The sequence below is a fragment of the Anomalospiza imberbis genome, chromosome 18 (assembly GCF_031753505.1).
Source record: "Anomalospiza imberbis isolate Cuckoo-Finch-1a 21T00152 chromosome 18, ASM3175350v1, whole genome shotgun sequence".
Lineage (NCBI taxonomy): Eukaryota > Metazoa > Chordata > Aves > Passeriformes > Viduidae > Anomalospiza > Anomalospiza imberbis.
Genome location: NC_089698.1, coordinates 12,977,163 through 13,004,479, shown reverse-complemented (window position 1 = coordinate 13,004,479; position 27,317 = coordinate 12,977,163). Strand labels below are relative to the sequence as shown.

General features: G+C 52.0%; 2 protein-coding genes across 8 annotated transcripts in view; both read right to left on the bottom strand.

The window, feature by feature from the left end:
* Window positions 1-27,317, bottom strand: part of IQCD (IQ motif containing D) — a 542,296-nt gene that overhangs the window by 501,306 nt on the left and 13,673 nt on the right. The window lies entirely within an intron of this gene.
* OSBP2 (oxysterol binding protein 2) overlaps window positions 1-27,317 on the bottom strand; it is a 92,396-nt gene that overhangs the window by 59,876 nt on the left and 5,203 nt on the right. For 2 of the 6 annotated variants that reach the window (XM_068209205.1, XM_068209206.1), the window contains exons 2-3: window positions 24,578-24,655; window positions 6,527-6,735 (exon numbers count right to left, since the gene is read on the bottom strand). In XM_068209205.1, the coding sequence (XP_068065306.1) occupies window positions 6,527-6,735; window positions 24,578-24,655 (287 nt within the window). Of the gene's footprint in view, window positions 1-6,526; window positions 6,736-8,459; window positions 8,598-24,577; window positions 24,656-25,277; window positions 25,301-27,317 lie in introns of those variants that run through there. The other 4 variants (XM_068209207.1, XM_068209208.1, XM_068209209.1 and 1 more) reach the window with 3 other exon arrangements.

Genomic DNA, 27,317 nt, shown 5'->3' with positions numbered 1-27,317 from the left:
GTATCCCATCTAACCTGTCACTCCAGGCCTTTGTCTAAAGTCCCTCTCCCTGGCACAGGTTCCCATGGATCCAGCCTGTCCAGATCCCTCTGCAAACCCTTCCTGCCCTGCAGCATCCCTGTGGCTGTGGCAGGAGGAGCTGAAGTGTTGGCTGCAGCTCACTGGGGGTGGCTGAGATGGACCAACCCACCCCAAGCCATCAGGAAACTGGGGAGCCAGAGCATCCTGCCAACTGCAGGAGGGAACACAAGTGAGAGCAAAAGGCACTGAGAGGAGACGGGAATCACTAGGAATGGGAAATCCAAGCAAACAAGTCCATCAGCAGCACTGTCAGTTCTATTTCCCATGGCAGCAGCTCCTGGCATAGTTAACAACAGCTGGCTGTCCTGGGAAAATCCAGACTCCAAGGATAAAAAGACAATTAGAAGAGCAAGGTGACAGTGCTGGCAGCCAGAGCCCTCCAGCACAGGGAAACAGCTCACAGTGATGGGGAAACTCACAGGGAGGAGGGGAAAAGGGAATGCTGCTGTCAAAAGAGCTGGGAATAGCCGGACTGTTACAGCCAGAGATGAGCTGGGACAACAATGACAGGAATTGTCCCGTCCTGCCACAACCCCAGCAGAGCCACAAGCCAAGGCCACCTGGCCAGGAGCTTCTGTGAGGCCGGGGGGAGCAACAAGGGGATAATTCATGGAATGAGACAGGGAAGGTGCCAGATGCTTTGCAGTGTCACAGGCCCAACTCAAAATGGCTTTTGCAAACAAACCCCTGCCTTGGAAAAAGGACAAAAAACAGCCAAAATGAGTAGAACAACAAAAGTGACATTATCAGTGGAGTGATTAAAGGGAAAGCTGAGGAATAATTAATTATGGCTATTTTTTAATGCTGTCATAAAGGCTGGATCTGGGACACTGAAGGGGAACTCCTTGCTGGCTTCAGCTGCCCTTGGCTTCCACCCACCCAGCTGCAACCCAGGCCTTCAATGGGATTCCCATGGCTCCAGTGTCCCTCTCCAGAGCTGGATTTTCCCTTTCCACTCTTCTGCAAAAGGAATTCACCCCAGGACCTGAGCAGAGAGCATCACCAGCCCTGTTCCACTCTTCTTCTCCCCTGCTCAGAGCTCCCATCCTCCTGCAGCCCACAGAAAGCCCCCAAAAGCAATCCCTCCTTGTTTTTCAAGAAGAAAACAATGGATTAAGGCAGGAGGAATAACCAGATAACCCAAGTAATCAACCCCCATTATCCCAGATCACTAACCCACACCACAGAGTGTTGGTTTCAAAGTGAATCCTCCCTGGACGGTCACACAAGGCCAGCCTAAAACCCCAGGAAAATTCATCTCTTCCCCTGCAAGCAAACTGCAATTGGTATTTTGGAAACAGGACACTGGGACAGGGCACAGGCTCTGGTTCCTCCGGGCACTGATCCTTCACTGTCAGAGCTGTGCTGCACAAGGAGCCCCCAGGTCACATTCCACACACAGCCACTTACAACCTGTACCCCAAGGAATGCAACTGTGCCCAAATCTGTCGAGTCTCCCTGGATTTTCTGGCTCCCGGCAGCAAGTGCCACCATTTAATTGGATGTTGTACAAAATATTAATTATTCCTGCTCCATTTAAACCTATGAGCTGATAATTCCCTCCTTTTTCTTGTTATAAGCACTTGTCCCCAAACTTCCTAGACTCAGACAGTGACAGAATTGATGAGGTTGGAAAAGACCTATAAGATCAAGTCTAACCATTAATCCAGCACCACCAAGGCCACCAATAACCCCTGTCCCCAAGTACCACACCCACACAGCTGTTAAATCCCTGCAGGGATGGGGACTCCAGCACTGCCCTGGGCAGCTGTGCTAGGGCTGAAAAATCCTTTCCAGGAAGAAATTGTCCCAATATCCCCCCCAGCCCAGCCTGAGGCCGTTCCCTCTGCTCCTGTCCCTGTTCCCTGGGAGCACAGCCCAACCCCCCCAGCTGTCCCCTCCTGTCAGGAGTTGTGCAGAGCCACAAGGTCCCCCTGAGCCTCCTTTTCTCCAGGCTGAGCCCCTTCCCAGCTCCCTCAGCCTCTCCTGGGGCTCCAGCACACTTCCTGTACCACAAACCATCATTCATGTGTTACTTTCAGCTGTCCTTCTCCCACATGAAAAATTTACTTTCCATCACCCTCTTTCCCTTGTCAGAGGAGATTTAATTTCCCTGGTTAATCTTGTGCCTGCTTGGTTGTTTGGGTTTTCTTTTCAATTCTGCTGAAAACCCTGTGAGTCACTGACAGGGCATCTCCAGGGAAGAGATCACAGCAGCACACAGAGCAAACCTGCATTCCTTCTTTTCCACTCTGATTATCAATTCCCAGCTTTTTCTGCACTGACTCCAGCCTCAGCCAAAGGAACCAGATGCCTCTGAGAGTGCTTGGCAGGTGAGTTGTTCTTGGCACAGCCACCAGCACTGACCTGTCCAGTGAACTCCTGGATTTCAGCACCATGAACACCAAAATCCCTTTCTGTCAGCCCAGAATCTGCTCCTCATCAGGTGAGCACTGGAATCACAACACGGCTTTCACCCTCTCTCCTGCTGGGGATCCCCAAGCAGGGAACCAAAAGGAATCACCAACTCCCTCTCCAAGATGCCCAAGTCCATTTTGGGAAGTTTTCCTAGTGTTTAAAATACCAGGAACAGATTTCCACCCTTCCCTGCACACTTTTCCAAGGACCCCGTTATTACAGAGCCAAGAAAACAATTACTAATTCAGCACTCATACAATTCCTGGATGTCATGATACTGCTCTAAAAAGAAAGGATAGTTTTATATCTATTTTTGTATTTGTTTAAAGAAAATCCACCAGCCACAGTCACCAAATACAGAGGGTAAACACAGAAATCTGATTTTCAGGCCAGGTAACAGCACAGGGCCACAGCCAGTACTGATAAAAGCAGGTGATGGATGAAGACAAATCGAGTTTACTACAACTTTACCAACACTTTGCAATCCCACCTAGCAACGGGAATGCCATGTTTGGCTGAGAAGAGCTTGGTCTGGGACTGTCCTGTCCTACTGTCACGCTCTACATGTGTTTTAAAGGAATTAAGCACATGTGGTAATTGAGGAGAGAGCTAAGCCAGCAGCTCAGCTCCACTCTCACTTTCTGCCACTAATCTACTCAGAATCCCTGGGCAGTTTTCTCCCTGGGCAGGTTTCTCCCTGGGCAGCAGGATGAGGACAGGGAGCTCAGGTCACATCTCCCAGTACCAATGTCCCAGGTCACAGCTCGTTACTAAAATACTCCTGACTCCACAGTGGGCAGAAGGGAAACCAGAGCTCCCCCATGCACAGAACAGTAAAGTCTCCCATCCCATACTTGGTTTGGGGACAGGTTTTGCTGACACAGACATAAAAAGCAGTCCTGTGAAATGGCCCCCGCGGGTGCACAGCTCCAGCCAGCAGCCAAGTGAAAAACAAGAGTTAAAAACACTTCCACAGCTGTTCAATTCAGGAGAACTCCTGGGGGAAAGACCCTTTTCATCCACCCCAAAATGGTGACCCAGCAGTGAAAATATGGGCAGCAATTTGCCAGTTCTCCTAGCCATCAAATTTCCCATCAAATCTCAAACACGCTGGCAGCACGGAGGGATCACCAATTCCTGCAGAAACAGCGAGTGCAATCCCAGCCCAGGCTCCAGCAGGTCTGGGGGTGAGCCAAGGCTGAGCAGTGCAGCTGACACAACAGAAGGATGGGGACATCCAGGGGGGTGGGAAGCTGGAGAGGGCCCAGGAGAACCTCACAGGGTTCAACGAGTCCAGGAGCCAGGTCCTGCATCCAGGTCAGGGCAATCCCAGCCGTGCACACAGACTGGGAGAGGAACTCCTTGACAGCAGCCCTGGGGACAAGGACTTTGGGGTGCTGCTGGGTGAGGGCTGCACCTGCCCTGGCTCTGAAACCCCCTCAGCTCTGGGCTGAGCCCCCGGCGTGGGCAGCAGGGGAGGGGGGTTTCTGCTCCTCTGCCCCACCTGCAGAGCTGCCCCAGCCCTGGGGCCCAGCACAGGAAGGACCTGGAGCTGCTGGAGCCAGTCCAGAGGAATCCATGGAGCTCCTCTGAGGGCTGGAGCCCCTCTGCTCTGGAGCCAGCCTGGGAGAGCTGGGGGTGCTCACCTGGAGAGGAGAAGGCTCCAGGGAGAGCTCAGAGCCCCTTCCAGGGCCTAAAGGGGCTCCAGGAGAGCTGGAGAGGGACTGGGGACAAGGGATGGAGGGACAGGACACAGGGAATGGCTTCCCCCTGCCAGAGGGCAGGGATGGATGGGATACTGGGAAGAAACTCTTCCCAGTGAGGGTGGTGAGGCCATGGCCTCTGAAGCAGGCAGGGCAGTAGGCAGTGCCCATGAGCACAGAGGGCCGCAAGGATGCTCTCTGTGTCCTTCCCCAGAAGGACAGACAGCATCAGACACAAACCTGCTCCTCTGCCCATGTTACCTGCCCCCTCTGCCATCCTCTCCCCACCTTCTGGCCTCCCAGAGCCATGGAGGCTCCTCCTTGAGGGCACAAATCCCTTCAGCTGCTCACCACCCTTTGCACTTACTGGAGCCCACCTGGGCTCTGCAGAGCAGCCCTTGGGGAACACACAGGTTTTGGGGATCCACCAGGATAAGAGGAGACGACCCAGACAATTCTGCAATGAGCAGACTTGAAGGACTTTTGCAGCAAATCCAGAACCTCTTCCCTTTACTTATAAACATCCACCCCAGTGCTCATAGGGACACAACATCAGGAATTCTATTTTGATTCAAGCCAAACACACAGTCACTCTTTACTATAATTAAAAGATCTCTAATTGGCACAAACCATCAGCCAGGTGAACATTAAGGCATAAAGTAATTCACTGATGTGCTCAGGATTCAGCACTCATTTACAGAGCACAAGGATTCAGCATCCATTTACAGAGTGTCTTATCCCCTTGATCAGATCAGGAAAGCCTGGAAAAGCAGGAGTCTGCTGTGGATTTTCTGTTCCATCAGCTCCGTGGCCTGGATCACAGCTGAGTCAGCAGAGCCTCGGGGCAGCACAGCCACATCCACAGCACTGCCCTCAGCCCAGAGCTCAGCACAGCCACAGCCTCAGCACAGCCAGCCTCTGCATTTGCTATTTTTATGGGCAGACACAAACCAAAATAGCTGTGCCTGACTTGGGAGGCAGCGTGGCTGACAGCCCCTGTGACCTCTCCACCCTGACCCAGCACTGCCGCAGCCCCACGGTCCCAAGGGAAGGTAAAGATCACACCCTCCTCTCCAGGAGATCCTTTCCCACACACCCACCCAGCTGAAGGACTCAACAGCCCCCACAGCAGCCAGGGCCAGCACAGTGTCCCACCCTAAACAAGTGTGCCCAGAAACTTCCCCCTCCTCCTGGATCAGCTGGGCTCTCTGTCAGCATTCGCATATTCCAGAGCTGGAATTTTAAGGGACAGAAAGTCCACAGCATTTAAAATCACAGAATGTTTTGGGTTGGGATTTTAAATAGCATGTATCCAACCCCCCTGCCATGGGCAGGGATGCCTTTCACCATCCCAGGCTGCTCCCAGCCCCAGCCAGCCTGGCCTTGGGCACTGCCAGGGATCCAGGGGCAGCCACAGCTGCTCTGGGCACCCTGTGCCAGGGCCTCAGCACCCTCCCAGGGAACAATTCCTGCTCAATATCCCATCTATCCCTGCCCTCTGGCAGTGGGAAGCCATTCCCTTGTCCTGGCACTCCTCTCCCAAGTCCCTCTCCATCTCTCTTGGAGCTCCTTTAGGCACTGGAAGGTGTTTTAAGGTCTCCCTGGAGCCTTCCCTTTTCCATTTCTGAAGTTTGTTTACTGCAGCTTGAAGCTGTGCTTGCTTGGAGAAGAAAACCCAATTTTAATCCCAGAAGAGTTATAGACATTGAAATACAGACTCACAGAATCGCTGAAATATTTCTAAAATATTCTGTTTGCCAAGCCCAACTGACCCATCACAGAGCAGAACAATGGCATTCTGGGGAGGAGCTGTGGACCAGGCACAAGGCTCTGACAGCTTTACAAAGTGTAACTGTCCCAAACCTACTCCAATAAACACCACAACAAAGGGGCAGAAGCAGAAATGCACACAGAAACAGCTCAACTAAAGATCTGTGTCATTCTTCCAGGAAACCTCCCCAAGCTATGGAACACCAGCCATGTGGTGCCCAGCCCTCTGAGCGCAGCATTTACAGCATTCCCAGCACAAAGTCATTCTGCCTTCCAGAAGCAGCATCATTAGCTCGTTGTTACAGGCTCTCCACAATTTACAGCCATTCCCACGGCTCTAAAGACCTGCTCAGAGCTGCCCAGGCAGCTGAGATGACAAAGAGGTGCAGCAGGGCTGCGTCCAACCCTTTGTGTCCCTGGGAGACCATCAGCAACCTCCAGCTGTGCATGAAACCCTACCCGGGTGGGTTCTGCACCATTTAACCAGCACAGAAGAGCTGGGTGAGCAGAGCAGCAGGACCTGGAGGGCTCTGGCTGCCCGGGGTGCACCGTACCTGACTGGTTGTTCCGCATGCGGATGGCCTTGGCCTTGGCCAGCTCCAGGGCCGTGACCCAGCGCTGCCTCTCCACCTCCGAGTTGGCCTTCAGGTGGTAGGTCCTGCCCCCGTTGGACAGCACGATGTTGCACGAGTCCTCCGTGTCGATGTGGGCTGTGGACAGGTTGATGGTGCCCCGGCATGTGTGGGCCATCTCTGCCTGCGTCCTGCACGGGAACAGAGGGACAAGGAAGTGTCAGTGCCGCTGTACCTGACCCCAAAACACCTCCAAGGCACCCTCCTGCAGAGCACAGACCTGTGGAGATGTCCCAAGCTGGCAGCACTCACACACAATCCACTAAAGCTGGAAAAGGTCCTCAGACACAGAAACAAGGACAGGCTGAGGTGTTTAGATGGAGCTTGTTCCCTTGGAGGAGCAACACCCCATCATTCCTTACACATTCACATCCCACTGTGTCCACTGCTTCTGGCTGCTCTAAAAGCAAAGTTCCAACTACACAGCACTGGCTTTCTCATCTCATTTCCACTGCTGCTTTTCTCCCTTCTCCCAGCTGGCCCACCTCCAGAATCCAGCACTTTGTGGCTCTTTATATGCTCTCCCTTCCATCATTGTTTTTGTCCAAGTCTGCTTAGACCTCGTATGTCCCAGCCCTGGGGTGGCAGCAGGAGCAGGGCAGTGCCCATCCCCTGAGCTGGCACTGCTGGGGCACCTCCAGTGCTGGGGCAGTGCTGGGACCCTCCTGACAGAGAGACCTGGAGGGGCTGGAGCGTGTCCAGGGCAGGGAACGGAGCTGGGAAGGGGCTGGAGCCCCAGGAGAGGCTGAGGGAGCTGGAAAGGGGCTCAGCCTGGAGGAAAGGAGCCTCAGGAGGGACCTTGTGGCTCTGCACAACTCCTGACAGGAGGGGACAGCCGGGGGGGTCGGGCTGTGCTCCCAGGGAACAGGGACAGGAGGAGAGGGAACGGCCTCAGGCTGGGCCAGGGCAGGCTCAGGCTGGATTTTGGGAACATTTCTTCATGGAAGAAAAGGGTGGTTAGGCACTGGCACAGCTGCCCAGGGCAGTGCTGGAGTCCCCATCCCTGCAGGAGTTTAACAGTCATGTGAATGTGGCACTTGGGGACAGGGGTCAGTGGTGGCCTTGGCAGTGGCAGGTTAATGGTTGACCTCAACAATCTCAGAGGGTTTTTCCAACCTCAATGACTCTGTAATTCTACAAGAACATGGAAGCAGGGAGGCTTTACAGGCACAGCCTAGAGCTGCTCTCAAGAAGTGTTGGTGATCAAGTTCACTACAGGATAGAGAGATGGTCCCTGCCAGGGAAGAATGGGCAGCAAGCCAGGGATACCCACTGCCAGCCTGATTCCTGAGCTTGCATGTTACATAGAAGGAAGCCACTCTGCCTGACCAGGAACTCAAATCTCCAAACTCCCAAACATCTCACTCAAGGATGTCTCTCACCTGCTCAGCCCTGACATTGCTTTGTGGGACAGATTTATCCCAGGGCCATAGCCAAGCCTGACACGAGGACATGAAATCCTCCTGGTGCCTTCTAAAGACCTACACTTCATGTCTCTCAGCACCACAGGGTTAAGTTCAGACCCAGTGCACAGTGTGGTTACACTTTTTGCAGGGGGTGAGTTGGCCCCAAAGGAACCAAGCCCCAGTTTTCATTCCCAAGTCATCCCTTCACACTGCAGCACGTACTGTGCTCCCAGGAGGAATCCCTTCCCACCTTGAGAGAGTTGCTAAAATCATCTTTTCCACAAAGCAAAGGCCTCCAAGGTGACTGCACTAAATCAGCTGCAGACATTCAAAGAGCCTCACTCTCCCACCCAAGCAAACTGAGATGTTGCTCTCCCAGCTCCCTTCCCGTGCCAATCTGCATGGGAAATCAATTCCTATCAATCAGCAGCCGCACACAAGGCAGGCACCTGACCCAGCCTGGAGCCAACAGCAACCTCCTGTGTCCACAGACAGGGAAAGGAGCAGAGGTGCCCTTCAGAGCCCTCGTGGTCAGCTGGATCTGCTTCTTCACCACTGGCACCCGGCTCTTGCGCAACGTGATCCCGGCTGATCTCCCGGCTCTCCGCAGCACCAGGAGCGCTCGGCTGAGGCTGAGGGAGGTTAAACGTGGACACTGAGCACCCAGAGGTGGAGGCAGCTGAGCCTCCGGGATTTTTTAGCTCTGCGAGGGAGAAAAAACCGCTGGGATTCGCCCTCGGAGCGCCAGAATTAGAGCTGTGCATGGGAGGCTGGGGGGAATGACAGCTTTGGAGAGTCCTGGCCAGGACACAGCAGAGAGAAAAATATCCCAAAATACCATAGGGAGGACTCAAGCACCCACCCAGCCAGCCAGGGCACAGCAAACATCATCATATCAACATCAATATGTCTCTCTTCCCAGCAGCAGGATCCCAAAGCACCAGGACACACTCCATGGAAGCCTTGAGTGATCAGCCCGAGGCAACAGTGCCCAGCCCAGGCAGGCAGCTCCAGAGCAGGACAGGAATTACAGACAGATGTCATGGCTTATCCCCAAAATCAGGCTTGTGGCAACACCAGTGCTGTTGTGGATGTGCTAAGATCATCAGAGAGGAGATTCCTTACTCTAAAACCATTGCTATCTCCTACCATGATGCCAGCAAGAAAGACCCTATCTGAGCTGCCCAACCTCCTCAGGTCCCAGTTCCCACGTGGATTTTGTCCAAGCCAGCAGATGTTGCTGCTCTGAATATATATTTTCCTTTTTTTTTATTTTAACAGAATAATAGGAATTTCAGACTGGTGAAAATTCTGGCATCTCCATCACCCACCCTACCCACCACCCCAGCACAGCTCTTGTATCCCAGCCACTCACAATGACAGGTTTTGCAAAAATCTTGAAAGATTTTCTTTTTAAAATATTATTTATAGCATTTCTCCCTTTTTTTTTTTTTACTGAAAAAGCTGCTTCAGCTCCTTAACATCACAAATCTAAACACAGAGAGTTTGACAAGACAATTTACAGCATCAGTTCCTTAAAAGGGCTTCAGTCTAAAACTCCTGGAGTCTGATTTTCAGTGACTTGGATTCTACAGCCTGACAGAGCAGCTACACACTGCAGTGCCATAAAAGAGCAGCAAATTATAATTTAAAGACGTGCTTCCTACTTCTGAAGGGACACTTGAGCTCTAGGAGGCTGCTCAGCATGCCAGTGCTGTGCAAGAGAAAGATGCTCCCAATTTTTAACAACTGTACCAAATCTCCCTGGATATAAACAACAAATCTCCCTGCAAGGGCTTACAGGACAGGTTTATCTACAGAGCAAAGAGAAGAAGGTGAAAAAGAAGATAATAAAATGGCTTTTGCCTGCCAGCTCCACAGCTGTGGTTTTGGTGATATCACAAGAGCCAAAGGTTGAGCTCTGGATGCTGGGAAGATGCTGCCCACACAGGATCTGTAATTAAAACTGTGTGGCTCTGCTGGAAGTTAACAGGACACAGCAAGGAATGAACAAGCCAAGCTCACACTCTGCTCCCAACACTTAACAAGCACAAGGGATGCCCATGGAATTTCTCTTAGAATTCTCCTTCTACGAGCAAGGCTCTGCACCATTCTGGGTAGTCTTGTCCCTCCTAAAACTCAACTTCTTGTCTGACAGCTCCAACAGCTTCAGGCAGAGGAACCCAGACCGTCCCCGTGTCCCAGGCACAGCACAATTCCAGCCTGAGCATCCACAGGAGCTCTGGGAGCCCCCAGCAGCCCAGCCCTGGGACCAGAGCATTCCTGCAACCCTGGAAGCCCAACAGCTGCCCCAGTTCAGCCAAGCAGGGCTGTGACAGGGAGTGACACCTGGAGTGACCTTGTGATATTCTGTCCTGGCTGGAAGCATCCAGCATCATGAGGGGGTCAGAAACACTCAGGGTAGTGAGGGACAGGTCTCCAAACTGGATTATCCACCTGAAACCCAGCATGGAGCTACACAAACACTGAGCTGAGGGTCCCCTTCAAAGCTGGCAAGGCCAGTCTCCAGTATCACCCATGTTCTAAGGCACCTCCTCAGGAAAATCCAAACACACTTTAAGTTATATCCTGAAATATGTTCACACTCTCATCCTGTAGACCTCCCTGATCATCTCAAAACCATTGCTTTGCTAGCAGCCTCAGAAATCAGCACACCTGATTCTACATCATAGAATCATGGAATGGTTTAGGTGGGAAGGAACCTTACAGCCCATCCAGTGCCACCCCTGCCATGGCAGGGACACCTCCCACTGTCCCAGGCTGCTCCAAGCCCCAGTGTCCAGCCTGGCCTTGGGCACTGCCAGGGATCCAGGGGCAGCCACAGCTGCTCTGGGCACCCTGTGCCAGGGCCTGCCCGCCCTCCCAGGGAACAATTCCTTCCCAACATCCCATCCATCCCTGCCCTCTGGCAGTGGGAAGCCATTCCCCGTGTCCTGTCCCTCCATCCCTTGTCCCCAGTCCCTCTCCAGCTCTCCTGGAGCCCCTTTAGGCCCTGCAAGGAGCTCTGAGCTCTCCCTGGAGCCTTCTCCTCTCCAGGTGAGCACCCCCAGCTCTCCCAGCCTGTCCATAGGATCTCAAACACTGAATTCCCATCTTATCACTGTTTCCTGGTGCAGATGTAGGTCAGGCTCACACTCAGCCACCTCCCCAGAACTGGCTGAGAAGCACAAGGTGAGCAGGAGAGACTCCTAAAGACACAGGAGGTTTTGTATTCTTTATCCCAGTGTCTCCTTCACCCTGGGCTTTCACCCCCTGCTGTTACACCACAGCCAGTGAAATCAGAGGCTGCAAGTGAACCCCCAGCCTCAGGTCACACACTCCAGGGACTTCACCCCAGTGTTATCCAGGAGCCAGCACAGCTCAGGAGGAGCCAGAACAGCTCGTGAGCAGCCTCTGACCCAGCCTTCTCTTGGGAAAGCAGCACCAAGTGCTCCAACAGGGACCTGCTGGGAGCTCTGGAACAAGCAGGAGGCACCAGCAGCCACACCAGACCATTTTCAGGGCACCACTGAGCTCCCTGGACACTGCTTACCCAGCAAGTATTTCTAATTTAAACAGCATTTACAGAAAAATCTCCTGCTGTTGCTGCACAATCTTGGGGTGCTTTCTTTGCCTTACATAATTATTTAAGTTGTTTCCCAAGGAAGGTTTGTTGTCCAAGTTTGGGGGGTGAGTGTAGATCCATCAACAGCCTCCCCTGCATGAGCAGAGAGGTTCTTGCAGGTGCCACCCTTCAGCTGGATGGGCAACACAGCACAGAGGCAGAGCCAGCAGAGATGTTCCCAGCTCCTCCTCCCTCAGGCAGGACTCAAGGAGAAATAAGAAACATCTGAAGAGTTTGAAAAGGAAATGGCACAAACTGTCAGGGAGGAGAGTGAAATTGTTTGTGGTTTGGGGTGGGTTTTGTGTCTCTGGTTGAGAGGTACAGAGACCTCACAGCAATATTTGTCACTACCCACGTGGGATGGAGCTGGACACCAATCCCAGGTTCATCCCTGGAGCTGACAGATGGACATATTGAGGGACTTTCCCAGTGAGCTCCACCACCACACTGCATTTGGAGCTCAGAAACACTTCTTGGCTGTCAGATCTCAACAGAATTACAAATCCAGGCTCCTGAACTGCTGCAGATCACACTCAAAACCCAACACAGCCAGCAGGAAACACACTCCCCCACAGCACAAACCCAACAGCTTCATAAAACTGACAGAGAGGGGCGTGGGACAAGGGCCCAGAAGGACACAGGGAATGGCTTCCCATGGACAGGGGCAGGATTAAATGGGATATTGGAAAGAAAATCTCTCCTGTGAGGCTGGGCAGGCCCTGGCACAGGGTGCCCAGAGCAGCTGTGGCTGCCCCTGGATCCCTGCAAGTGTCCAAGGCCAGGTTGGATGGGGCTTGGAGCAGCCTGGGATAATGGAAGGGGTCCCTGCCCAGGGCAGGGGGTAGACAAAATGATATTTACAGTCCCATCCACCCCAGTCTGTTCCTGTTTCTGTGACACCCTCGCTGCTTCTTACACCACTGACCTCTCCAAACTCGGAGATTAAGACCTGCTTTTTCTACTGTTTATTTTACGGATTAAGTAGAAACCAGTTTATAAAATTCATTTCTTCATCATACTGGAAAATATTGTAACATTAAGGGCTCTGCAGCCACAGAGGAATATTTATACCCGTGGCCAACCGGGAAATGCCCTTTGGAGTCAGGTGCAAGGACTGCTGCAGACAGAGGGAAGGAGAGAAATCAGGGACAGGGAACAAACCAGGCAGAATTGGACAATTCAGTACCTAGGGATTTTTTATTTTATTTCCTTCCCAAGAGTGGGAGGCAGCCCTGGAGTCCCTGCTGTGCCTGAGCAGCACAGCTCGCTCTTCCCACAGGATGTAGCACAAGGATTTCCATGCAGAATTCAGAGTCTACCACGGCCACCTGGGTTAGGCTGAGCTCTCCCACTGCTCACAGCACTCCCACAGGGCGCAGGGACAGGAGCTGCACTGCCCATTGCTCACTGCCAACAAAAGGCTGTTGTGCCACCACCCCCTCCCGGCATCACCCGCGCCGGACAACAGCTCCCTCATGGCTCAGCTCCCACTTCCAGAGCATCCATGCCCACATCTGGCGTTTGAATTCCCTGTCACCCCCACCCCACACTCCAGCCCTGAAATATCAGACACGAGCCCGCCTGCACAAGTGCTCCAAGGCACATTTCCCAACAAACTGAGATTTCCTATGTCATTTGTTCGGTTTTTGGGGATATAAAGCCAGTGAAATCTCTGCTTCCCTTTTAGGCATGAGAAATTCCAAAAAGCACTTGAATTTGAGCTCATATGCCTGAAGTCAGGGCATGGAACACTGAAACCAAACCTCTTGGGGTTATTACTCTCCCCGGGTTCAAGGAAAAAGGGAGTTTATGACAACTCAATCCCAGAACTCAAATACTCAAGGGGATGCAGGCATGTGGCTCCAGAGGTATTTTCCCAATGAGTTCCCAGTGAGCACACCACAGCTGGTTCAGCAGGGCTCTCACAAACCACAAGCTCCATGTGACAAACAGCTCAGATTTTCCCTTTGCTTCCTCTTTTTGCCTTCCCCAAAACAAAGGAAGCACAAGCCAACCCCAAAGAAGCACATGGCAAGTGTTGGGCTGAGATTGCTGTAAAAACACACGATTTTAGATCTATTTTAAGGCCAACTAATCTGCAACTGGCTGCAGTCAGGATGGGCACGGATTGGGAATGATCAGGGTTAAGGGAAAGCCTGCAGTCCTGCCTGCAATCCTCACCAGCCAGAGGGATGTCTGCAGCTCAGGTACTCACCACCTCCACACATCATGGGAATATTCCCCACAACCTATCCAGCAGCTTCCCAAGCCAGTTTCCAGGACAAACCCCTGCCCACACTGGGACCAAAGAGCCCAACACCAAAGAGCCTCAGCAACACCACCCACGCATGGATTTAAGGAAGATTTGGCTACAGCTCTTCTGTAAGCAAGCAATAAGCACAGCAATCTGCAATTCACACTCCTTTCTCCACTTTCATTTGGCTGCCATACCCACCCCAGCAAAGGGACAAGGAAGAGCCTGGAAGATCCTTCTGCTCCAGACCATTCACAAACAGCCCTTGTCTCTCTGTGCTTCAGAGAAGGGAAAAAAACTCCAGAGGAGCTCAGGACAGGCAATTTGGCTGACAAATTCCCAGAGCCACAGTGCAGGACCTGGCACTGCCTGCTAGGAAGGTTCCATCCCATGAGGATGGGACGCGTCGCTAAAGCCAGCACTTCCTACTCGGAAGCATCTCCAATGTGAGAGAGTTCCTTCAGAACACTCCCTGCTGGGGAAGTACTCGGGGCAGGAAAACCACCACTGCCAAGCTGAAAGGGTTCTGCAAACAACACCCCTCACCTCTTTTCCTAAACAAAATCGAGGCTGAGCTGCTGGATGGATGAGGAGCACAGAGCAAGCTCCTCCCAGTATCCCACATATCCCAGCTGGGTGCCAAGCACAGGGCCTCACTTCCTGAAAACCTGTGTAAAACCTGCAAAAATGCACCCAGACCTCAAAATGCTTTCCCTGACAAAACCAGAATCACAGCAAAAGGCACAGTTCCCTTCCCCTCGTTCCTCAGCGTTGTTTCTGAAGCACTCCTACTGACAAGACTCCCATCCTAAATACAAAGATACTCTGAAGTCAGCCCATCCTGCTGCACACCTCTGGGATTGCCTTTTATGCCACATTTCTGCCTCTCTCGTCTGCATGCTGCAGGTTTTCTGCCAGGACACCTCAGCAGTGGCTAGGACATAAACTAAGCCACAGTGCAGGCATCAGCAGATATGGCTGGCAAAAAGACTTTGTGTTGGAGTTTTCATGAAAAAAAAAAAAAGATAAAACTAATGTTAAAAAAATTACTAGCAAGCACTCCCACTCCTCCCAGCACATCATGCTATCTCCTCTGTGCCCCAGGAGAGGCCAGTGTGGCCTGGCTGATAAGGATATCAGCCCTGCAAACATGGGCACCCAAGAAGCTCCTGGAGGCACTGGTTTGGGGCTTCACCTGCTCCACCATGCCCCAGCTCTGCAGGGCACAGGCAGCTCCCTGAGCTGGTGTGACCCCAGCCTTGCTGCCACCCAAGGCCGCTGCAGCTCCACAACAACAGCTTTTACCCCTTCCTTTCCTGCACAGCAGAATTAAAGGAACTCGGCATGGGAAAAGCATCTCAGGACATGACCAGAAGGAAACGCTCTAAGAGCGTGTCCTTGATGGCAGCTGGCCCACAGCTGACCCAGCACAAGGGACACTGGTGTCCCTCACAGCCCAGACACCAAACCACCAGCTCAGCAGCTTCAGCAAAGCTTCAGCAAAGCTCCAGCAAAGCTCCAGCAAAGCTGCTGAGCAGGGCTGCTGAGCCAGGCTCAGGGCATGGAGCTGGGAATGGCTGTGGGAGCCAGGCTGTGCCCATGAAGCTGGGAATGGCTGCTGAGCCAGGCTGTGCCCATGGAGCTGGGAATGGCTGTGGGAGCCAGGCTGTGCCCATGGAGCTGGGAATGGCTGTGGGAGCCAGGCTGTGCCCGTGGAGCTGGGAATGGCTCTGGGAGCCAGGCTGTGCCCATGGAGCTGGGAATGGCTGCTGAGCCAGGCTCAGGGCATGGAGCTGGGAATGGCTGTGGGAGCCAGGCTGTGCCCGTGGAGCTGGGAATGGCTGCTGAGCCAGGCTGTGCCCATGGAGCTGGGAATGGCTGCTGAGCCAGGCTGTGCCCATGGAGCTGGGAATGGCTGCTGAGCCAGACTCAGGGCATGGAGCTGGGAATGGCTGTGGGAACCAGGCTGTGCCCATGAAGCTGGGAATGGCTGCTGAGCCAGGCTGTGCCCATGGAGCTGGGAATGGCTGCTGAGCCAGGCTGTGCCCATGGAGCTGGGAATGGCTGTGGGAGCCAGGCTGTGCCCACGGAGCTGGGAATGGCTGTGGGAGCCAGGCTGTGCCCATGGAGCTGGGAATGGCTGTGGGAGCCAGGCTGTGCCCATGGAGCTGGGAATGGCTGCTGAGCCAGGCTGTGCCCATGGAGCTGGGAATGGCTGCTGAGCCAGGCTGTGCCCGTGGAGCTGGGAATGGCTGCTGAGCCAGGCTGTGCCCACGGAGCTGGGAATGGCTGCTGAGCCAGGCTGTGCCCATGGAGCTGGGAATGGCTGCTGAGCCAGGCTGTGCCCATGGAGCTGGGAATGGCTGCTGAGCCAGGCTGTGCCCACGGAGCTGGGAATGGCTGTGGGAGCCAGGCTGTGCCCATGGAGCTGGGAATGGCTGTGGGAGCCAGGCTCTTTGGCACAAAATCCCATCAAGTCTTTCAGCTGCTGCTGAGTTTATCTCATCAGTGGTATCACATCAGTCACGGAAGGTCTGGTCCAGGTCTCATCAGCCCCACAGCTAGCAGGATAATCCAAGACTTGGGCCAGGCCTGACTCATGAGCTTGGTGGCTCTTTTTTAAGCAAGAACAAAAAAGGAGTGACCACATACAAGGTTTATTTGACAAATACTCTTTACTACACAAGAAACAAATGCATTGCAGCAGATGAGAGCCTCAAGCAGTCATTTTTCTCATTACAGCCTCTGCTTTCAAGTTTGTACTGGTGTTTCAGCCCTAAGGAATTGTGTTAAATGATCAGCATAAAGATCAGCCACAGTCAACTCGTGTTTATCTTTTCTCACCCCCATAGCCAAGGACATAATAGCACACAGGGCAAACACAGTAAACATTAAAACCCAATTTTTATTCCCATCCCATCAATTCCCCTCTCATTTACAATATTCAGACTGGTTTAAAAATCCTGGTTTTCCAGACTACAGACTTCAGGGATGTATTTGCTTCAAGCACAAGACTTATCCCACCTTTTCGAGATTGAGAGTGGGTAGAAATGCTCGCTTCCAAGATTTTTTCCATGCTGCAAGCATCTCTCTTTTCTGCACGTTACTGTCAATGTTAATGTTTTCAGTATCCAATAAATTTCCCTCAGAGATAGCACATGAGATACAGCCTGTGACCTCAAATATCACTCTAAAATCATCACACTCCTGACTTCTTGCCAGCTTTCAAACACCACTCAATTCTAGCTCAGTATCTCTGTGTGGATGAGATATTTCTTAGGGATAGATATCACGATGCAGAATCTCCTTCTGGATGAAATATTCCTTGAGGATAGATATCTGGATGCAAAGTCCACATGGTTGCATAAATATATATTTCCCTCTATTTTAAGACATGACAAGAAAGATAAAACTTTGTATTTAAAAGCTGAACTGTTGCTTCTCAGCCCTTGACTATGAAATCCTCAGTTCAACAACCACTTTCCTACACATTTATATGGAGGCAGGTTCCAGGTGTGTCCAGTGCAGCCATGGAGAGAGGTTCTCTCAATTCCATCTTCTCCCTGAACAGGACATGCAGCTGTCTCTGCTCAAGGCAAACACCCAACAGCAGCAACTTCTGCAGCCTCCTGTGACCACCCAGAAGTTTGTTCTGTGATAAATCCATGCTCAGCTCTACAATCAGCATATCCTGCTTCTGGGAGCAGTCACCCCTGGAGCAGTGGTCAGTGGAGACAGCTGCCTGCTTCCAGCACAGATTCCAGTGGGCAGGAAATCACTACTTGAGAGCAGAAGGAGGGAGAATGAACTTGATTATTGCATACAAGGTGCCTCCATGACCTCCACTACCCAGGAAACAATCAGCAGATCCTAGCAGGACACACTCCTGAGGAGTGTGGAGGTCAGCAATCCTGGGAAGAGCAGGTTTCCTGTAAGAACTGAGGAAACAGAGGGAAATGCAAGCAGCACAGCAAACCATGTCAGCAGTGTGAGTGCAAGGGGCAGCGTGGCACAGTGCAAGACCTTTCCCATCCCTTACAACACCACCCATAAAATAAAAAATGTTGGCAGAGCTGGCATTCCAGATGCTGGAGATGCCAAGAGCTTTATTTAAAACAAATCAAGAGTTAACCACTTACTGGACTATGACTGGGGCTGAGGGTGCTTTTGGATCAAATCCTGCAGGTGCCCAAGTGACCTTGGCCAACAGCTTGGGGACAGGCCTGGCACATCCCAGCTGCTTCACTGTGAGACCCAACGTCTTCTGCACTGAGTCTCAGTGCCAGCACAAGGGGGAATGGCTTCCCACTGCCAGAGGGCAGGGAGAGAGGGAATATTGGGAAGGAATTGTTCCCTGGGAGGGCAGGCAGGCCCTGGCACAGGGTGCCCAGAGCAGCTGTGGCTGCCCCTGGATCACTGCAAGTATCCAAGGCCAGGCTGGATGGGGCTTGGAGCAGCCTGGGACAGTGGAAGGTGTCCCTGCCCATGGCAGGAGTGGACAAGATGCTATTTCAATTCCCTTCCAATCTAAACCATTCCATAAATCTGTAATCCAAGACATGCTCTGGGATCAGTGTTAAAGGCTGCACATTTTCTGCAAAAACCCTCCAGATATTGACTGTGGGTTACCAGGAACAGCCAAGAGGGAAGGCAAAGTCATTGACCTTCACAAGGGACAGCTTTCACACGTAGAACAGGATGAGTTGCAGCTTTCAGCCAATTTCCCAACTGCTCAAACCAGACTCTCTGTGTTATTTCAGTGCATTGTGTTGCAAGACAAGTTGTGTGGTGCAATAAATGCTCAGAGGTTTTAATGCAGAAACATTTCAGTTGTTTCAGCACAATCCGAGTCCTGTCCTTCACTCTCACCTCTCTGTGCTCCCCTGGCTGCAGCCAAGCCCAGCCATCATCTCCCTGCACAGGACACCTTCACACCTCCCAGAACACCCATCTGCCATCCCACCCCTCTGCTCCACGCAGGAAAGGTTCACATCCACAAAAGCAGCACCAGCACTTCATCCAAACTCACTCCTTCCCATTCCAGCAGCCGCTCCGGGAAGCCAAGGGGCTCCTGCTGTACACACAAAGGCAAACCAGCAATCACAGAATCATGGAATGGGTGGGAAGGGACCTTAAAGCCCATCCAGATCCACCCCTTGTGATGGACAAGGTCATCTTCACTATCCCAGGCTGCTCCAAGACCTGTCCAACCTGCCTGGAACACCTCCAGGGATCCAGGGGCAGCCACAGCTTCTCCGGGCACCCTGTGCCAGGGCCTGCCCACCTCACAGGGAACTGTTTCCTTTTAATATCCAATCTAAATCTAAGCTCCTCCAGCTTTAAGCCATTCCCCCTTGTCCTGTCACTCCAGGCCTTTGTCTGAACTCCCTCTCCAGCTCTTTTGGAACCCCTTTAGCTATTGTTTTTTTCATGAGAAAAACCCCAATTTTACATGTTGCTTGGCCAGACAACTCCACATCCCCCTGAGCTGCTCAAGCTCCTGGGAAGCAGCAGGATTGTGCCAGCAGGTCCCAAAATCCCAATGCAGCCCAGGCCCTGGTGCTTCACAGAGGACATTAGAAGCCTCTGTCCCCAAGAGCTTGTGTCCAGCAGTTCCTGTCACAGGGACAGGGCTGGGAATGGTTTATTTTTAGCCCTCAGCATCTTTCATTTCCGCAGGAGCCGCATGCAATGCTCCCTTCCACAGAACACCTCCTGCCCTGCCTCTCCAACAACTGCAAAACCAAACTGCTGGGATAGAATGCAGGGCTCTGGCTGTTCTTCAGGAAAAACCCCACACACACAGGCTGGGTGCTTCACCAGGGCAGGAAATCAGGGAAAACAGGAGAAACAGAGACATCTGCCACGTGTCCCAGCAGGATCCCTGCAGTGATCCACACTCCCAGTGAGGTGTGAGACAACAAACAAACACCAGAAGTGCAGCCAGCACCACAGCAATCCAGAAATCCGGAGCTTTTTCAGAGCTTTTCTTCTTCTCCAGCCAACAGCAGGGAGATGAATGTTGCTCTCCAGTTTTAAACTCCCACGTGATGAAAAGCACCTATTTATACAAATTTTTAAACAGATGAAAGGTCAATCGTGGCCTAGAAGCCACTCTCTGCACCCATGTGCTCCTTGACTGGCTCCAAGAAGTGGCTCGTGGCCTGTCTCTCCAGCAGGACCCTCAGCCCTGGGGGTCTCACCCTGGCAGGTTCAGCAGCTGGAAGGATTCCACCTAAGGAGCCCAAAACACACAAGGGAGGACATGGGAAGTGTCCCAAGAGAGAAGAGAGACCAGCTGAGCTGCAGAGGAACAGAGCTCAGTGCTCAGCTGGTTTCCTCCATGCAGGGGACAAATAAAGCTGTGACCATCCTCCTTTCTGCCCAGGATCCACCAAATTGATTGAAAACGCTCTTCTTTTTTTACCTTCTCTACCCAATTTTATTTCTTTAATCTTCAGCAGGAAAAAAAAAAAAAAAGCAGGTTTAAACCTTCCATTTTGTATCTATTTTTATGTTATCAGAGATTTTTAAAAATAGTGTAAGAGGGGACAGAAGCCAGGCCACTGAAGGGAATTCTCCCATAGGAATATAGTCCAGGAGTTGGACTTGGATGATCCTTGTGGGTCCCTTCCAAGTCAGGATATTCCATGACTCTGTGATACGAAGGAGCACAGAGCAGTGAAAAGCAGCACAACGCCCTTTTCCCAAGTGAGGGAGCAGGATCACATCGCATCCAGGCTCACTTAAGCTAAGCTGCACCGACTCCAACACTTGCACATGGGAGCAGATTCTTTTTATAGAGACCTGGCACGGCACAAACACTTCTCATGAGGTCCTGTTAAGGGATAAAGGGGCAGCAGCAGGATGTGCCCCCACAAACTGCCATCACAGGACTGCACCACTCCCACACAGGCACATCCCAAGTGCCTCTGCTGGGTTTACATCAAACCAGCAATTCCACAAATAAACCATTTTGTAAATTAAGACTACACCTAATGGTATCATGGTCTATTATATGGCAGAATGGCAATGATGTATTTTGAACTTGGAAATTAAAGCTATACCTAATGCTAGTAGTGGAGTTTGTGTACCTGCCCCATGGGACAAAGGGCTCACTATTTCCTTTACAAACAGAAAACTCTAATTCCCTCTGTACCCCTGAGGATGCCTCACTTCAGGGTAATGCCTGACTTAATATTGGTGTTTTAGCTACTTCACAAATTCGTCCTTCCTAAAACTACAGAAATTGTAAATCTTCAGGGAAACACTTTGGACCAAATTGCCAACATTAACCTTACTACATTATAGCTGAAAGAATTAGGATTGTTCAGCCTAGAGGACAGAAGGCTCCAGGGAGAGCTCAGAGCCCCTTGCAGGGCCTCAAGGGGCTCCAGGAGAGCTGGAGAGGGACTGGGGACAAGGGATGGAGGGACAGGACACAGGGAATGGCTTCCCCCTGCCAGAGGGCAGGGATGGATGGGATATTGGGAAGGAATTGTTCCCTGGCAGGGTGGGCAGGCCCTGGCACAGGGTGCCCAGAGCAGCTGTGGCTGCCCCTGGATCCCTGGCAGTGCCCAAGGCCAGGCTGGCTGGGGCTGGGAGCAGCCTGGGACAGTGGAAGGTGTCCCTGCCCAAGGCAGGGCGTGGCACTGGATGGGTTTTAAGGTCCTTTCCCACCCAGGCCATTCCACGATTCTATGATTAAAGATTTTGTTCCCCCCCAGCCTGACCCTGTGACACCCCAGGCCTGGCACCGCAGCCTCATGACAGAGAGAAGCTCCTCACCACAATCCCACTGCTTCCTCCAAATGCGGCACTGCCTCCCTGCAGCATCCACAGGGATTCCTCCGTAGAGCTCTCAGCCTCCACTGCCTGCAGAATGTGACTCTCACAACCACTAAGCCTGTTCAGGTGTTGTGCACTTGCAAATCAATTGTACAAATCCTGATGGGATCAATCCCATGCTCACAGCGTGTGCTTTGTGCTTAAATTAAGCTACAACATTCCAAAAATGGGGAATAGCAGCTATGGGCAGCCAGAGGTTTCATTCATGCACTGCAAAGGCACCTTAGGGCTGCAGTTGTGCAGTAGAACTCAATCCAATCCAGTAATTACAGACCTTATCTGTGCTGAGATACAGAGCTGCAGCCCCTCAAGGTACTTACAAGTGACAATTCCAGGCTGGGTGTCTGCAGCTGTAAGGAGGCCTGTTACAGAGCAACAAAGCACAAACTTCCAGACCTCTACAAGTCAACTTTCAAATTTAAAACTGCATCTCCAAGGAGCTTGCATGCATAGGTTTTTCCACTTTGAAGCAGAAATTTTTACTTCTTTCCTTGTGGTGAAAAGGAAGGGGATAGAGAGGGAGAGGCAGATGCCTCATCCAGCGCATACTCAATGTTTACCCACAAAAAAATGCAGGTTCCTGGGAAAACAGTTCCCAGGCAGCACCCAGCTGGGACGTCCCAGAAACTGCACAGGCAAAAAAAAATAGGAAAATTCCTGTCCATCAGCTCCTAAACCAATCCCACTCCTAAAAGGATCAGAAACACCACTGGCTCTTTGCGTCCCCAAGTGTCACAGCAAAACACTGTACTTATAATAAGCTTTAACAGATAAAAGCCTGATAGAGGAGTAAAGCACAGATAATCCCATAAATTTGGCTTGCCAATCCTCAGGCTGTCCCAGTGTCAGGCAGTTCCTCCATCAATCCAGACTGCCATGGAAGAGAAGGATGGCCTGTGAAACAGCCTGAAGGGTTCAGACACAGAAATCACCAGGGCTCCCCTGGCACTGACAGGACATGGCTTTTCCTCATCCCCCATCAGCATCCAGAGAGCTAAAGGCAAAGTCACAAAAAGTGTTAGAAATAATCAGAGAATGGTTCATAAAATGTGTCTGGGAGGCACCTCAGAAGGCCTCAGGTCCAGTCTCCTGCTCTGAGCATCTGCCTCCAGACAAGGTTGCTCAGGACCCTGCCCATCCACAGCTGGAACAGCCATGAATTAATTCCCTGCACCTCTCCAGATCCCTGTCCCAGCATTCAGTCCTCACTCCCAAGTCAACATGCTTCCAAGTGTCCATGCAGGATTTGCCATGTGCTCTCCCAGCCCTGTGCCTCACCCTGCCACAGGCAGAGCCAGGCTCTATCCTCTCTCACACCCTCAGCCACAGAGCTGTGGGTCTCCCTGTCTCTCTGCTCCAGCCTCATCCTGGCAGGCCCCAAACCGGACTGATGGCCCAGACAGGGCAATCCTCTGCTGAGCAGAGGGGACAGTCCCTTCCCTCAACACTTCTGCTAACACAGCCAAAGCCACCACTGACCTCTGGTCACTCCTGGTCACCTTTTTGTCCCCAGGGGCTCCTCTGCAAAGCTGCTTCAAGTAGCAATGCCTCTGCTGAGCGTCACAGGGTTCCCATCACCCTGCTGCTCCAGCCTGTCGTGGTCCCTCTGAAATCCAGACCTGTGACCTCTCTGCTCCACTTGGCATCACCCACAGCCAGCTACAAGGGCACTCACCCGTTGATAACCATATTACACAGCAAATACTGCAACTAATGAACTGTGATCAGAGCTACCAAAAACCAATCAAATTATATGTACTCCTAATCAATGCCTGGGAGGATACAGCTAACCAGAGCACTACCACTACCCCAGCTCCCAAAGGGAATCCTGCATGTTGTGTACAGTTCCAAGTGGGAGCTGATAGTGTGTCCTGTGTGCCAAACGTAAATTGTGCAGTATTAAGATGATTGTCACCTTTGTACCATCACAAAATTACTTTTAATTTGAGCACTCTCTTCCTACTGCTTATAAAAATTCCATCCCAGCAGAGATGCAAAGCCAGGGAGCCTCAAGCAGACTCTTCCCAGCACAGACCACAGAGACCCAGCTGACGAGGAATGGAAAACTCTGCTGGGATAAAATAAAGCCATGGAGTAGTTCCACCTGACCACACACTATAAACCTGCAGTGCCTTGTGCTCCACAAGCCCTGCTGGGAAGCACAACAGTGGCAACTCGGGAATAATAAACAGCGGATAAACAGCATCCAGCATCAGTCACAGAACATGCAGGCTTGGAAAGAGAAAAGATGAAGGTCTCAGTCTTCCAAGAACAAAGGACGAGGCTGCTGGAGAACACAGCCCTGACACCAGGCACCACCCATGCGCTCCTGGACAGAGCCCTCCAAAAAAGGGCTTCAAACCAAAGGCTGAAACTTAACATAGAATCACAGAATCATGGAATCTCCTGAGCAGGAAGGGACCCACCAGGATCATCCAGTTCAACTTCTGGCCCTGCCCAGACACCCCAAACCCCACCCTGGGCACCCCTGGCAGCGCTGTCCAAAGGCTCCTGGAGCTCTGGCAGCCTCAGGGCCGTGCCCATTCCCTGGGGAGCCTGGGCAGTGCCCAACACCCTCTGGGGAAAAAAATCTTTTCCTAAAATCCAACCTAAACCTCCCCTGACACAACTTCATTGACTCCTCACGAGCTGTGTGCACAGCTACCACCCCTACCTGCTGCACAGCATCTCCATATCTCAAGGACAAAAATCTGCTTCTTTAATCTTGTGGTCTCCACTCCTGCATTGTCCTGGAGAGGAGGGGCATGTCTGTGTCCCACTGCCATGAGCACATCCCAGTCATCCATGTCCATGCTCCAGCCAAATCCACCCAAACTCACCCCATCTTCCGAACTGGGACCGGTGTATTTTTCAAGCGCTTCCAAGAAGAGCCACCACTCCTGACAGTTGCAGAAGACCTGAAAAAAAAAGTTTGTGGAGCCACCCCTGTGCATTTCACAGGAAAAAAGAAACTTCAAAAATCATGAAGATTTCCAGAGCTAGGGAATTAGTTGCCATGGATATTTGCTGCCGTGACAAATACTCTAATTCTGTGCTGGGGTGAGTGACAGGCACAAAGCCCCAAGTCAGCTGGGAACAGCAACACGGCGCAGCTGGAACACAGCACACACAGCCCCACGTCTCTGGGAGCATCCCTGAGGAAACCAAGCCATGGACCTGAACATCACCAGCACCAGGAGGCCACGTGACTCCCCAAAGGAGCTGTGCTCCCATCCAGGCTACCCAGCCCTGCTGTCACACCCATGGCTGTGCCATGGGAAGGAGAGTTCACTGTTTTTGAGAGCCCACCCAGCCACAGTGTTTAGGTGTATGTGCCAACCAACCAGCCTGAAGTGAGAAGATCTTACTCACAACAGCAATACACAACCAGCAGGCCCCAAAGACAACATTTTCCTGCCCTGTTTGTTATAAAGTTCCTAGAAGAAACCTGCTCTAGCTATTAATAACGGATTAAGAATCACTGCTTTGTGGTAAAGAAGGAAAAGAGAAAGGCACTGACTCCCACTCCACCATATTTACCCCCACATGCATTGCAGAAGCTGCTTTAAACAGCCACGCGTACCCAGCCAGTACTCTCATCCAGAAAGATTTGGAGGATTAAGACTATTTTTAGGGAGTGAAGCACCTCCCCCTGAGTCACTGCAGGGACATACATCTATCCGGTCGTGATTCAAAGCAGAAATAGCCTTGAAGAGTTAGATAAAAATAAAAAAAAAAAACCAAAGGAAAGTGGATACTAACACAGCTTGGTGTGAAAGGAAGGGCAGGGAAAACAGAGGTGACAACGGGTTTGGCCATAGTCAATAGTGCTGACACAGCACCAGCTCCATCAGTGCCGTGTCACAATGTGACCTGTGAGCAGCTCCACGCCCGCAGCGATGCTCACAGCACGGAGCAGCATCACCTGGGGACAGCACAGGCCAGGCACAAAACAGCCCTGCCAGGAGCCCTGGCTTGCAGAGGAAGAAGCGAATCCCAAGTGCCTGGAAGGGGACCAAAGAGGAGATCGGCTCCCATTTGTTCTGCTTCCATCGCAGAGCTCCACTGACACGCAGTCCCACGCTCCCATCTGCATGTTTAATTCCAGCGTTGATCCGTTCACAGCCCGAGGCTCAGCACCAGCCCTGCACACACGGCTGTGAGTCAGCACCACTGCCCCAGCACCACACTCACATCCAGCTCTGCTCTCCTGCAGCCCAGCCCGCAGCCAGCAGACACGGGAATATTGTGTCATTAATTATTAAACAAGCTTTTTGATCGAAACCAAACAAAGGCTGATGCAAAGTGTAGAAAGATCCCTGCCACGGTGCTGTAGGAACTGCTACAATAATTGAACAGTATAATGAGGACCTGAAGGGATATTTAACACCTCCAGCTAGCTCAGGTTTGGAAGCACTATCTTATTTAGGGATAAATCTCCAGGATGCTGCCTGCCCTCCTGATAGCAGGCTGGGACAATTCACATTTCAGGGTGACAACCTGAGCTGCTGGCCATCAGCTGAACAGACCTACAGGGAGCAGAGGGTTCTGATATCACTGATAACACTTCAGGCACCTAAAATTACCAGGCTGAGTTACCCAGCTACAACAACTGATACACAAAATACAGAGAAGCTCAGTAGTCTGACCTGCCGCAGCATAACTCAACATACAGATAATGAACATCATCGTCGTTCAGAGGTGAGCTCAGAGCACATTGCCCTGATTGGAAACTCCTCTTCAGGGGAAAATGAGGCAGGATACAAGGGATACTGCATGGAAAAGCACAGCAGGTTCCTCGCAATACTCCTGGCAAGAAGGATCATCAGCTCCTTCCCCAGTGACTCACTGTGGGTACAGAGGATGACAGGCCATACAAGCACTAACTTAAACCTGTAATTGGAGCGAGCCAAGTCAGAGCTGAATACGTATTTCCCTGGAAAAAGACAGGCAGGGGAGCTGCAGGAAGAGGCAGGTGATGCCAGTCACCTCTGCAGGCAAAGGACAGCCACCCTGCTCCTGGAGCAACACGACAGCAGTCGGACCAAGGGCTAGCAAGGGTTTTCCAGGGCTGAGCACAGCCATGGATGTCCTGCAGCAGCAGCCAGTCCACACCAACCTCTGCTCCTAAAGGTCAGCACAGACCCTGCTGTCCCACTCCAGCAGAGCTGAGGGAGCTCCAGCACCGTGAGGGAGGGAGGGATGCAGGGCCGGACAGTGACCCCCTGCCCTTGCCAGGGACAGCAAAGCAGAACTACACCAGTGTGTGCTCCAGCAGTGAAGCTGGACCAGGGCACACCAGAAGGGGGTAACAGGCACCTCATTCAGGTAAGGAGCCAGGCAGCTGAGCCCACAGACACCCTCCATACCTGCCAACAGCTCCAGGACAGAAAACTGCCGTGGGAGCCAAGCTACCTGAGGGATCCCCACGTGACCAACATGGAGACAGCAGCACAGGCTGCTGTACTTCCACACAAACCCAGAGTGCTCTGCCCCCTCAAAGCTGAGCTCTGCACGACACAAACCAGTTATTTCTTCTACAATTACATCAAATTAAGTATTTGGCTAGTACAGAATCAT